Raw genomic sequence first — 13,341 nt, forward strand, 5'->3', positions numbered from 1 at the left:
ATCTCTCATTCTCTCCTTTTATCTCTTCTCTCTCTCTCTTTCCCTCTTCCTTTTCTTCTCCTCCTCTCTCTTCTTCTTTTCTTGTACTCTCTCCTGTTTGTTATCTTTGTTCTCATTCTCTCTCTCTCCCTCCCTCCTTTTCCTCTCCCTTTTCATTTTCTTCTGTCTCATTCCCTCTCTCATTTTTTCTGTCTCTGTTTCCCCTCCTTCCTCTCATTTTCTCATCCTCTTATCTTTTCTCTCTCCCCTGCCCCTCTTTCTCATTCTCTTCTTTCTCTGTGTCCCTTTACCCCCTTATTTTCTCATTCTTTCTTCTCTCTCTCTCTCTCTCTCTCTCTCTCTCTCTCTCTCTCTCTCTCTCTCTCTCTCTCTCTTTCTCTTTCTCTCTCTGTTTTTCATTCCAATGTATTCCTGCCCAGCCAAATCTAGCACTCCTACTTTCCACACCCCTTTCTGCTCACCATCCACGCAAAACTGCTTCTAGAGCTTGAGCAATAGTTGATAAAACCAGCCAATTGTTATTGTGATAGTGGGGAGGGGCTAAAATTGACAAGACGCAGACCAAAGCCAGACCTAGGCTCTTACTGATTCATTCTGCTTCATCTCCATACAATGCTACGTAATGAGATGGAACCTCTAAAATTTGAATCCCGGGCCTTCTTTATTTCTGATGAAATTGCTCTTCTCTTTAAAATAGCTAAGTTGTTAAGAGAAAGATAACTGTGCACTCAATACTTGCAGATTCTATGCAAATAAAAAATTCTCAAAGAATGAATTTGTTCCTTTAATTAAAATCCATGTTGGGCACAGAGTTTACAGAGACTTACATGTTTGTACTGCACAAGTATGGATCTTAACTGGTTAGTATGTGTACCTGCAGTTGATGTCAAAGAATCTGTTCATATATGAGTTGAAAAATATACCGACTGAACTGTGAAGGTAGGCAAAGAATGAAGAGTTGGATTTTGAAATGGCCATCAGACTTTTTCAAGCTGTCATTCAGATATTCTGAAACTTATCCTTTCCTCCTTTTTTTTCTACTGGAATTACAATTTTACCTTCACTAGGATCGGAAAACTGCTGTGGTAGCAACCAAAGGACACTCCTATCAACAAAATGAAACAATCCTAGATTAATGTCACAGAAACTGGGACAAATCTCAGAGGCTGGACACACCTTCCCTTTGCAGCTACTCCATCTGATGTAATCAAACCATGCTCTGCCTTTGTTTAAAAGAGGTTTGATTCAAAGAATAGTGACATGCCCTAATCTGTCTAGGTTTGTTTGGAGAGCTAGTCTAAGCAGCTTCTGTTAGCCCTCTCCAAATCCAAAGTGCCTTTTCTGGGATGAGGGTATAGCTTTCTCAGCCAAGGGGGCTTTTTTTTTTTTATCAGATGACCTTTAAGATTTTCTAGTTCTAAGTCAATTAGGATAGAGTCAAGGGGTCTGCGGGAAGGAACCCTGCCAGGGGCAGGTCGGTGGCAGAGTTGAAATCAAGCAGAGCAGCTGATGGTAAATGAAGATAACTGGAAAAGTCTGGGCTCTCTAAAATGAGGCCTTGGGAGGAGTTCACTGTTCTGCCTTTCAGCCCTCCAAATACATACATGAGAAACTGAGGGTGCTGAGATGTTATCAAGGCTGAATCACTCTCCAAGAGGATGAGTTTATCCTGTGGGAGGCATGGGGTCAGCAGGGAAGCTTATGGTAAATCAGGTGGACATTTAGACTTGATAACTTCCAAGATCCCTTTCAGAGCTAAATAAATCTTGTTCTCTCTTTGGGTCTCTGATTCCCTCTTTGCACAAGGAGAATGTTGGTATAAGACCATGATCTCTTAAGGTTCCTGTTAGTGTCAAGTCTATAATTTCTGGTCTTCTCACACTTTGCTCCCCTCCACAAACCTGATCCCCCTAAAATGCATGCACACTCTATTTCCAGATTTAGCAGGGGCTGTCCCCGTGCAGGCCTGGAATGCTGTTCCTCCTCACTTCTGCCTCAACTTCCCTTTCTTCAAGACAGTCCAAATCTCTCCTGCAAGATTTTCCTCTTCCTCTCCTTTTATCTGATTTGTAGGAATCTTGTATGCTGGTCTTCCCTAGCATACCCAGAGCTCTCTGGGGCAGGGAATGTTTGTTTTGCCTTTCTTCCTATCTCTAGGGCATTGCACAGTGCCTGGCACAAAATACGTGATTAATAAATGCTCATGGATTCGATCTTACTCGGGTTCACTTTGCCTTTGCACACTCCTTAGCTGGATGACCCTGGGGCAAATCGGTTAACCTTTCTGGGCCTCAGTTTATACATCTGCCAGAAGAGGGAGGTCGGGAGGCTCCTTCCTGACCTTGGCCCAGGCTGCCCCCTCCCTCGGCCATCCGCTTCTCCTTGGCACATAGCATCGACGGCCTAGATGGCACTTCTAGTCTAGAGCTAGGATCCCATGACCTTGGGCCAGTCTTTTCTCCTGCGTGGGGCGGGGCTCCCAGTTGTTCTTCAGCACGCAGCAGGCTTGGCCTCCAGGGTCCCTTCCAGCACCGGGACCCCTCGCAGCCTGGGGCATGTGTGTGTGTGTGTGTGTGTGTGTGTGTGTGTGTGTGTGTGTGTGTTTGTGTGTGTGTGCGTGTGCGCGCGTGTGGGGGGATCCGTGCAGCAGGAGGGTACGGCGGCCGCTGCAGGGCTTGACATTGGCCGGCGGCAGCATCAGCATCAGCATCAGCATCAGCATCAGCATCAGCATCAGCATCAGCATCAGCATCAGCATCACCAGCAGCAGCATCAGCATCAGCATCACCAGCAGCAGCATCTGCAGCAGCAGCGCCCGGGGCTTGGGGCGGGCGGGGCGCGAGCCCTGCGACCGTTAGCGGGCGGGAGGGGGAGGGAGGGAGGAAGGGAGGGAGAGAGGGAGAAAGGGAGGGGCGCCCCCGGGCGGGCTCGAGGCGCGAGCGCAGCGCTACGGCGGCGGCGGCGGCGCGCGGCGCGCGGCGGGGTCCCTGGGCGCGGGCGCGCGGGCGGGGGAGGGGAGCCGTTGGCCTCCGGGAGCCCGCCCCCTCCCTCCTTCCCTCCCTCACAGGCCGCCCGCCGCCTGTGGCCGCGGGCCGCGTGCGCCACCCCTCTTCAGCCCTCGCGCCCCAGCTCGACGGCGCCGGAGCCGAGGGCGGAGGGCTGAGGCGGAGGGCCGGGCCGGGGACCGGGAGCGCGGGGGGGGGGGAAGCGAGCAAGCGCGGGAGCGAGCGCAGGGGGAGGGGCAGGAGGGAGGAGCGGGGCGGGCTGCGGAGGGAGGGGGAGAAGAGGGGAGGGCAGGGGGAGGGGGAGGGGAGCGGGGCCGGAGTCGGAGCCGGAGCCGCCGCAGCCGCCGCCGGAGCCGCAGCCGCAGCCAACATGGCGGACCTGGAGGCCGTGCTGGCCGACGTGAGCTACCTGATGGCCATGGAGAAGAGCAAGGCCACGCCGGCGGCGCGCGCCAGCAAGAAGATCGTGCTGCCCGAGCCCAGGTGAGCCCGCGCCGGCCCGGGACCCTCGGGGCGGGGGGCTGAGCCCGCGGGGGCATGTGCCTCTGCGGATGTCCGAGCCCGCGGGGACGTTTGCCCCCGCGCTGCCGGTGCCGCTGCGGGGTGTCTGGCTGCGGGAGCTTCTGCCTCGGGGGTGCATCTGCCTCGGGGGGTGCATCTGTCTTTGGGGGGCATTAGCCTCTGCGTTGGTATCTGACCCTTCTGGGCATCTGCCTCTAGGGGTGCATCTGCCTCTGCGGAAGTATCTAACCCTGCGGGAGCATCTGGCCCTATGGTTGCATTTGCTTTTGGGGGTGCATTTGCCTTTGGGGGTATTAGCTTCTGCGTTGGTGTCTGACCCTTCCGGGCATCTGCCTCTGGCGGTGCATCTGCCTCTGCGGAAGTATGCAACGCTGCGGGAGCTTCGTCCCTGGGGGTGCATCTGCCTCTGGGGGTGCATTTGCCTTTGGGGGGCAGTAGCCTCTGCGTTGGTATCTGACCCTTCTGGGCATCTGCCTCTAGGGGTGCATCTGCCTCTGCGGAAGTATCTAACCCTGCGGGAGCATCTGGCCCTATGGTTGCATTTGCTTTTGGGGTGCATTTGCCTCTGGGGATGTATTTGCCTTTGAGGGGTATTAGCCTCTGCGGTGGCGGTATCTGACCCTTCGGGGCATCTGCCTCTGGGGGTGCATTTACCTCTGCCGGAATATTTGCCTCTGCTGGGATACCTGGCCCAGCGGGGGCACCTGCCTTTGGGTGGGTGGGGGGGTAGGTGGATATCTGACCCTGAGGGGGGCATCTTCCCCCGGAATCATGCTCCTGGGTGTACTGCTCAGCCTACATCTCGCTCTCTGATCTCTGCCTCTGGGGGTGCACATCTGCCTCAATATGGGTTTCTGCCTCTGATGGGGGGACATTTCTGTGTGTGCCTCTGTATACCCGCTTCTCTGTGGGTTTGCGTGTGTACCTGCACGTGTGTGTCTGCCTTTGTGTGTAGATACATTTCAGCCCGTGTATCTCTGTATGGGTGTCTATGGTGGCCACAGGCCATCTGGGTGTCTGCCGTCTGTCTGTGTCCCTTGTTTCTGTGTTGTCTGCATCTGTTGTGCACATCATCCTTCCTGCTGGCCTTGTGTGTGTCCGGTGGCTAGGTGGCGGTGGTGGGCGCCCCCCCTCCCCAACACTAACTCCTGGGAAACTAGCTCCTACCCAAACCGGAGCTTCTCCCCTAAAAAGACTTGGTGTCCTCACCCATTTTCCAGGGTTTGTTATCTTTAAGTACAGCTATGGCTGGCTGAGAGAAGTCGGAAGACCTTTCCTCTAGGTTCTGACGCTGGCTTTGTGCTTCTTCTCTTCGTGGGCCTCCTCTGTAAAATGAAAAGGTCAGATAGGAGACCATCACTTCCCTGGGGTCCCTGACAGTGCCAGGGCTTTCAGGAGTGTGGCTCTCTCCTCACCATTCCCCTTACCCTCAGCCCTTGACACCAATCAGGATAATCTCAGCTAAGGTACCACTGGCCATCTCCCCACCTCCTTTCCTTCCCTGTGATCAGTCACTTCATTCTGGTGTAGGTAGGGGAACTCTAATTTGTCCTTTTTCTTTTAGTTGTCTACTGTGAGCAGATAGTGATCCAATGGATTTTTCTCTTTCCCTTTTCTTTCTTCATTAAGGAACCCAGTAGGTGGTGTGGCTGAGTGTGTGTGTGTGTGTGGGGGGGCTTGGAAGGTGAAGTAGTAACATTTTAATTTCCTTTAGTGGTGTCACCCAGGATCTTTTTTCTCATGTGCAGATTTGCTGTTCTCACAATTTTTTAGGATAAAGAAATGGGATTTGGGGAGGAATTAGAAGTAAATAGCTGATGTGTTATGTTGTTAAAAATGCAGAGTAAATGCCCCTTGAGTAGAAAAAGGGATTTTGGAAGGTTCACTTTCAACTAGTTTAAAAATGGAAACGTCATTTGGGCAGAAATTGACTGGAGATTTGAATTAAGTGAGAAATCACAATTCAGAGCTTTAGTTAGCTAGTATAAGCTCAATAAGGTATCTTTCTTCGGTAAGACAGTGGTGGATGACATTTTCCTTTCCCAGTGTTAAGTCAAAACCCTCACATGAGCTCTACTGTATAATGCAGATGGTCTCCAAAGTGTAGATAGCTGTTTTATGAAATGGATGATGGGAAAAAAATGTCTTTTCTCTATACTGAATTTTTAGAATGTTATTTTAAAATAATTTATGTCCCAAACAAAACAAATATTTAAATAGTATCATATTATAGGAAATGTTCTTTTTGCCATAAAATAAAGCTAAATAATTTTGTTTTTATAATGATAAACCATTAACAGATTATTTTGCCAGTCTACACAAGAGTACTGTAATACAGAAAATATTGATTGTGTTTTGTAATTGTTTATAGAGCATGCCAAAAGACTAGAAAAGCCAGATTGTATAGATGAAGAAACACTCATCACATTTTTGGAGCATCTATTCCTTTAGCCACTGTCTCTCCTTGGTCTTGTGTTTTTAATATTATTATTTTTTAAATATGAGGAGTTTTTGTTATGATACCAAGTAGTTTATATTAGAAAGTTACAAGCACTGAGTACTTTGTGAAATTAACGTTCCTAGTCAAGAATTCAACTTATCTTAAAAACCTAATATAGGGGCAGCTAAATGGTGCAGTGGATAGAGCACCTACCCTGGAGTCAGGAGGACCTGAGTTCAAATGCAGATGATACTCACTAGCTGTGTGACTCTGGGCAAGTCACTTAACTCCAGTTGCCTGGCCAAAAATAAATAAATAAAAACAAACAAACAAACAAACAAAAAAACCCTAATATAAATGTATTCTGACAAGTGATGTTTATACAATATTTAAATAGGGAAGCCCACTCTGAAGTCTGAATTTTGATTGTAGCAAATTGTGTTTCTTTTACCCTGGTTTAAAAGCTCTCCTCCCCTTCCTAACACCTGACCAACAAAAGAAAAATATAAAGGCCTGAATAAGTAGGGTTTATACTTGTACTCAGTTGAATAAGCATTTATTACAACATGCCAGATGCTGAGATGCAGAGATGAAAAAAATAACATGAACTCTACCCACAAGTCAGCGTTTTTAGTAGTGTGTGTGTATATTGTTTTTTAAGGTCTCATTTCTTAAAATATTTTTTCATGGTGTTTAAAACTCATCATGACTTCTGCTTTTTCCCATCTCCTTTTAAAATATATTCATTATGCTTGCTTGGGATGTTAACTTCCTTGTATGATTGCCTTTGTCTTTCAGTGGTTTGCCTTGGGAAGGGTTTTTCTTAAAGAAAGTTGGTGGAGGCCATGCTCATTTCTAATAGGATTAAACAAATGAAAACATAAGCTGGAGAGTGAGTATCTTTTAACTTCAAGAAAATATATCCTTTGATTCTTCTTGTTGGCCAAGCCATTCATATTATGGTTTGAAATAGTTCTCTTAGCAATTGTGATTCTCTTGCACAAGAACTGTTCCTGTAGCTTGAACACCTTTATTCTATGCCTCTAGAATTTAGAAGGATACTTAGACTACTAGTTGTTGGGACTTTTTTTTTTTCCTGGTAGGGCCTGTGTGATTTCTTCTGTTTGGGGATCCCAACCACAAATGCCAGTTCAGCAACTCAATTTATAGCCTTAGAAGGGGCATCCAGGGGGCGCCATAGTGCACAGAGCGCCAGCACTGGAGTCAGGAAGACTCATCTTCCTGAGTTCAGATATGACCCCAGACACTTAACAGCTGTGTGACCCTGGCCACTTTACCCTGTTTGCTTCAGTTTCTTCATCTGCAAAATGAGGTGGAGAAGGAAATGGCAAACTGGTCTCTTTGCCAAGAGAACCCAAAATGGGGTCACGGAGAGTCAGACACAGCTGAAAACAACTGAACAGCAAAAAAAATCTTAGGGAGTTGGCCTAAAACACTGAAGTAGCTTGCCTGGTGATCACAGCCTGTGTGTATCAGAGGCATCTTTTGAGCTCAGGTCTCCCAGATTCCCTAGGGACGTCTTCTTTTCTTTACTTTTTTTTTGTGTGTGTGTTTTGTTTTGCGTTTCCCTTGTTTGCAGGGCCTTTTATAATGTTCTCAGTTCATCGTCCAGTGACAAGTCTGTTAATACTGACATTATCAGGTAAATCTTATACTTTTTTTTTATTACCTCTGGATGGCAGTTTGTGATCTGCTTTGCTAGGAGTTTGGGACTGGGGGGGAGGGGGCAGAAACATGAGCTAAGGTAGATTCTAGATGAAACCGAAGGTTATTTTGTAAATATCCTCAGCATAAAATCCATCTACTTCAGCTTCATTGTGTTACTGAAGGATCAGAAAACATTGTTTCCTTCCCTTCCTGGTTCCACTTCACCCTGAAGTGAGGTTGCTGTGGAATCATCAACACGTGGACTTAACCGAAAACGTTTTGATTCATATTTTTAGCATCTGAACAAGAAGGATCCTGTTAGTCACTGGTAGAGCCCTCCCTTCCATGACTTCTGCGCATTGTTCCACTAAGTGAGTTTTTCAGTGTCATTAGGCTCTTGCTTCCTGGGTTCTTACTTTACATGGAAAGCAATTGAATTAAAGAAAAACAAAACATAGCAACCAGTCCAAACATTGCCTTTGCTTTCTCTCTCTCTGTCTCTCTCTGTTTATCCCTCTCTCTCTGTCTATCCCTCTCTCTCTCTCTCTCTCTCTCTCTCTCTCTCTGTCTCTCTCTCTCTCTGGCAGTGACAGACATTGGAGCCCTTTATACTCATCATATATTCTTCCTACAAGAATATTAGCCTTCCTGGGAAAGTAGCCTTGCATCTTATTGTCAGGTGAGACCTGTTGTCCACACTTAAGAACTTGGTTATCACTTAACCTCAATGAGCTTTAGTTTTCTCATCTGAAAAATGGGTATAATGCCTGTAGTTGTTATTCAGTAATGTCTGACCCTTTGCGACCCCTTTTTTGGTGGGATTCTTGGCAAAGATACTAGAATGGTTGGCCATTTCCTTCTCCAGTGGATTAAGGCAAACAGAGGTTAAGTGACTTGCCCAGGCTACTAAGTGTCTGAAGCGGGATTTGAACTCAGGTCTTTCTGACTCCAGTGCCACCCAGCTGCCTCCAATGGCTATGGTATATAACTGACAGTGATCGTGGGGATCGCCTGAAATATGCTGCCAAGTACTTTGTCAAGTTTAAAAAGTACGGCCTAGATGTTGGCCTATTAGGGGATGGGGCTGGGGTGGCTGGGTGGGGACTTTTAGTCATTTACATTTGCATTGTAGCAGATTCCTCAGCCCAAGTCAGTGTTAGATTTCTTTTAGCTTCATTGGTTTATCTTAGGACTGTCTTGTAGCCAGTGATTGAATAAGACTTAGTGGAAATAGTTGGTGCTTATCTTTGGAATCAGTAATTGGAAGTTAGCAAGTGGCAGATTTTAATTAGTGCAAGGAAGTATTGCGTCAATCAGAGCCACTACCACATTCCTTCCTCCCCCTCCCCCCCCAAAAAAAAGAATGGCTGCCTGTGGCTAATTACTAAAAGGCTTTAAATGGAGGCAGGGTCAGTCAGTCAATCAATGAGTAGGTGTGGCACTGGGATTGCAAAGACAAAGGTGAAACTGTAACATCTTCTTAGAGAGAGATACAACATGTTTACAGAGGAGTAAAAAGGGAGTACAAAATGAGTCCCTCTGCCTTCCTCTTCTCCCTCCCGCCTCCGTCTGACTGTAGGCCCTGTGGACACTAGCCTCCTCTTGGACAGTGACTTCCTAACTGTTCTTTGCATAAGACCCTCCATTTTCCAACTCTGAGTGTTTCCAGTGGTGTGCTGCCATGCCTAGAATGCTCACCCTCTGCAGCTCTGCCTCTGGGCCCTTCAGTCCCAGCTCAAACCCCACGTTCTATAGGGAGCCTTTCCTGGGCCTTCACGCTGCTAGCGCCCTCCTGTAGTTGATTTTATTATCTCCACATTAGCCTGGGGAGCTTGTTTTTCATAGTAGTTTGCATGTTGTCTTCTGTCCTAGACAGCTGGGGCCGCTTTGTGCCTTTCTTTCCTCAGCTTCTTGTAGCTCGGGGCCTGGAACACCATAGGTGCTTGGTAAAAATCGTTGCCTGACTGATTTAAGGGACAGAGCACTGACTGCTGGGAGAATTGAGAAAGTCCTGGTGAAAGGGGAAGCTTACCCTGAGCCTTGGAGGGAGCTCAGGTTTCCAAAAGGTGGAGATGAGGAGGGGGCGCCTTCTAGGCGTGGGGGACACACAACCTGGCCAGAGACAGAGAATGTGGAAGAGAGGTAGATGATGGCAAGAAGGCCATTTGGGCTGGAACACAGGTCTGTGTAGGAGTATTGTGTAATTAACCTGGAACGAGAGTCTGGAGCCAGATTTCTCATGGCTTTAAATGCTGTATTTGATAGTAGTAGCACGAGGGAACCACAGAACCTTCTTGAGTAGGGGAGTGACATGGCCAGACTGATGATTTGGGAAGCTCAGTTTGCCACCTGTGTGGAGGCTGACTGGGAGAGTGGAGAGGGTGGAGAAAGGAAGATCAGGAGGCTGTTGTAGCAGTCTGGAAGTGATTGGCATCTGGACTAGGGTGGGCTGTGTTTGAGGAGAGAGCAGGCTGGGTGAAGAGTTGCCAGTGAGGTAGAATTGATAAAATTGACCACCAGTTAGGGTCAGGAGGGGTGAAGTGAGTTTGAAGGGTCTAGCCTGAATACCAGCTCGTAAACGTCTGAGACTGGAGCAGCCGTGGTGCCCCAAAGAGAAGCAGGGGTGTTAGGACGATGGGCAGGCGTAGGGGGAAGATAAGGCATTCAGTTCGGGATGCCCTGAGTTTGAGATGGCTTTGGGGCATCCCGGTGATGGCGAGAGAAGGGACTTCTTAGCTCACCTTTGACATCTGCTGAAACCTGTGAGCTTCTTCTCAGAATAATGGGTCATTTTTTAAAAAAATGCATAAAGCCCATGGATTACAGAGAAACCAACGATGTTGAAATACAGTTACCAAAATAAAGGAAACAATTCTGTGAACCTCAGCTTTAGAACTCAAGGCCACTGGATGATTTTAGGACCTCTTCCAGGGCGAAATCTCTGACCTTTAATCTTCTTGTTCAGAAAGAGAAGAGAAGGCCCAGGACAGGGTTGGGGAACCTGGGGCCTCAACACCGCATGTGGCCCTCTAGGTCCTCAAGTACAGCCCTGTGACTGAATCCAAAGTTCACAGAACAAATCCTTTTATGGGAGAGCCGCACTTGAGGACCTAGTTCTTAGTTCTAGGCCTTGCCGTATGATTGGCTCACCGTCATTTCTGATGATGTACTTTGCACTAGTCTTTTTGGATGGTCCTTGGTTGGTAACATGTTGCAGTCTACTCATGCCAGTCATGAGGCTCACCAATATCTTTTTGGTGATTCTACTTTAATTCTTTGGATACTTTTGTATTTTTATGACTTGCAGACATTGCATCCCCAGAAGAATACTGGTGGTGGAAAGATGGGCATTTGATTTAGGGAGAAGCTTGGAGTCGTGAAAAGAATTTCTCATTTTCCCAAAGGCAGTTCAGTTCACTCTCTTCTTTCTGTTCAGTCATGGGCCCAGCTTCTTGGTCATTGGCAGCGTCTGTCCAAGATCTATGTACTGATGGATGAGCTGTAAGGGTTATTCGTCCAACTGTATATTATCATGTAATAGTCTTCATCTACTTGTTTTTTCCTGTGTGACTAGGGTAGGTCAAACTCTTTTGAGTGATTGTGGATTTGATCTCAGAGACTTAGCAGTATCCTGGGGCTTGATGCAGCCAGTATGGTGCTGGGTGCTGACAGGAACTCACTATCTGGGGCTGGGGCTCTTTGCCTGGGGGCCATGAACTTGCTGTTTCAATATTTTGGTAACAATATCAATATAATTAACTTCCTTTGTAATCCTAGGTATTTTATTTTATACACCTCAAAACATTATTCTGAGAGGGGGTCCCTAGGCTTCCTCAGCCTGCCCAAGGGGCCTTTTTTTTTTTTTAGGCAGTTGGGGTTAAGTGACTTGCCCAGAGTCACACAGCTAGTAAATGTTAAGTGTTTGATCTGAGGCTGGATTTGAACTCAGGTCCTCCTGACTTCAGGGCCGGTGCTCTATCCACTGCACCACCTAGCTGCCCCACCAAGGGGCCTTTCACGAAGCACAAAAGCCTCCTGATCTCGAGGGCGTCCCTTTGGATAAGGCCTCTGCTGGATGCCTGCCGAGTGGGATGTCTGGCTTTTGTGCATCACTGGGTGGGTAGTGATCAGGGGTCTTGGACAAGGCTGCTGCTTGGCTACTTTTTTCAAGGAATCTTGCCTGGTTTTGATATGGGCATGGGAGAGCTTTTAAGGTAGCCTTTTCTCTGTGGAATCTTTTGTGTTTGTTTTAGTCAGCAAATGATGAACACAGTGGATTTTCTCTTTTCTATACCTGTCAGTCACTTGGGGGATTGTAAAGATGACCTCTGCTATGGTGGGTCATTTTCCAAGTCCCACCCTGTTTCTTCTATCCTCAGCAAGGATGCCTTTGTTTTGTGTGCAGATTATCCTCATAAAAATGTTGTAGAGATGGCTTAGCAGTAATTGGTGGTAATATTTTTTTGGCCACTTATTGTCACCAGAAAGTCCAAGTTTCATGGTGTTGTGCCAGAATTTGATATCTATGTGAAGTGGATCTATAAAAATGAGCCCAGAGGTGGCGGGGTCAGAGTCAGAGTCAGGGGCTCCAGGCCCCTGTACCCCTGCCCTCCACTAGTCCTCCTCTGAGCCCTGTTCAGTCCACAGCGATCACCCATAGGATTCAGATGCCAGTGGCTGTGGTGTGCTGACATCTAGGACACTCTCCTTCCTTCCTCCATGAGCCAGGGCCTGGCTCACAGCCTTTCTCTCCTCCCCAGATCCTGCCATCATTCATACCAAGATACATGCATATTGATACTCTCTCAAGTACCAGAACTTATTGCCTGACTGGCATGGCAAGACAGCTGATCACTGGCAGACTGAGACCCGAACTCGGGGCCCTCGACTCCCTGCTTTATCCACTACTCTACCAACTGCATTTTTAGTCCAATGAAATAGGTTGTTAAGCGTGCTCATCCTTATTTTGCAATGCGTTGACTGCGCACCAGCTGTCTCTGGTTTGGAACAGTTAGGATATGAGGGATGAGAAGAAAGTGTGCCTGTACTGGCATAGAGAAGTGGGCGAGGAAGCTCCCTAGTGTGGTCCTTCACCATCAGTGCCAGTCTTGGAGAGTTGCCTAAGGCACCGAGAGAGTCTGAGGTTGCCTAGGGCCCCACAGCCTGCATGTTGGAGGGGGCGAGGACTCAAGTCTTCCTGGAGTGGAGGCTGGCTCTCTAGCCAGGTCACTTTTGCCATAAACTGCTAGTTTAACTTGGCCTTGTTTGGGGTCTTTCCCAGCCAGATGGGGATCAAAACTTCCCTGTGACCTAGGGGCCTAGTCTTTGAGAGCTGTGGCATTGTGAACAACTTGTCAGCTTGTGGCTTAGCTGGTGACGTGTCTCAGAACTCGTTACATGATAGAAATATAGGGTGACTCATTAGGCCCATCCCCTAAATGTAATTCTGAGACCTAGAAAAAGATAAGGTTGATCATTCCAGAAGCAGGTACTGCCTTCAGTGAATTGTGGGAACCTGTCTTCTGGGAAATGCCAAGAACCCAATTACGGCAGAGTGAAGAAGTCAGATGCTCTTGGCCTTGAGGTGGGTGGTTTAGGCTTAAGTGGCTGGTAGGCCTGGCAGTTAAGGTTTCTGCTCCTGCTGTCAGGCCAAGTAGTTCTGGAATGGCCTGTGTGCCTTTGCATACCCCTCTGGGCCCCTCTGGG

The 13,341-nt window shown here is 47.9% G+C and overlaps 1 protein-coding gene across 4 annotated transcripts in view; it reads left to right on the plus strand.

The window, feature by feature from the left end:
• Positions 1-3,315: 3,315 nt before the first annotated feature.
• GRK3 (G protein-coupled receptor kinase 3) overlaps positions 3,316-13,341 on the plus strand; it is a 180,258-nt gene continuing 170,232 nt past the window's right edge. For 2 of the 4 annotated variants that reach the window (XM_020996593.2, XM_020996594.2), the window contains exon 1: positions 3,316-3,488. In XM_020996593.2, coding sequence (XP_020852252.1) covers positions 3,376-3,488 — 113 coding nt within the window. In that variant the 5' untranslated portion in view covers positions 3,316-3,375. Of the gene's footprint in view, positions 3,489-6,779; positions 6,860-13,341 lie in introns of those variants that run through there. The other 2 variants (XM_078154395.1, XM_078154394.1) reach the window with 2 other exon arrangements.

This window comes from Phascolarctos cinereus, unplaced genomic scaffold (assembly GCF_003287225.1).
Source record: "Phascolarctos cinereus isolate Bilbo 61053 unplaced genomic scaffold, phaCin_HiC Scaffold_4;HRSCAF=312, whole genome shotgun sequence".
Classification (NCBI taxonomy): Eukaryota; Metazoa; Chordata; class Mammalia; order Diprotodontia; family Phascolarctidae; genus Phascolarctos; species Phascolarctos cinereus.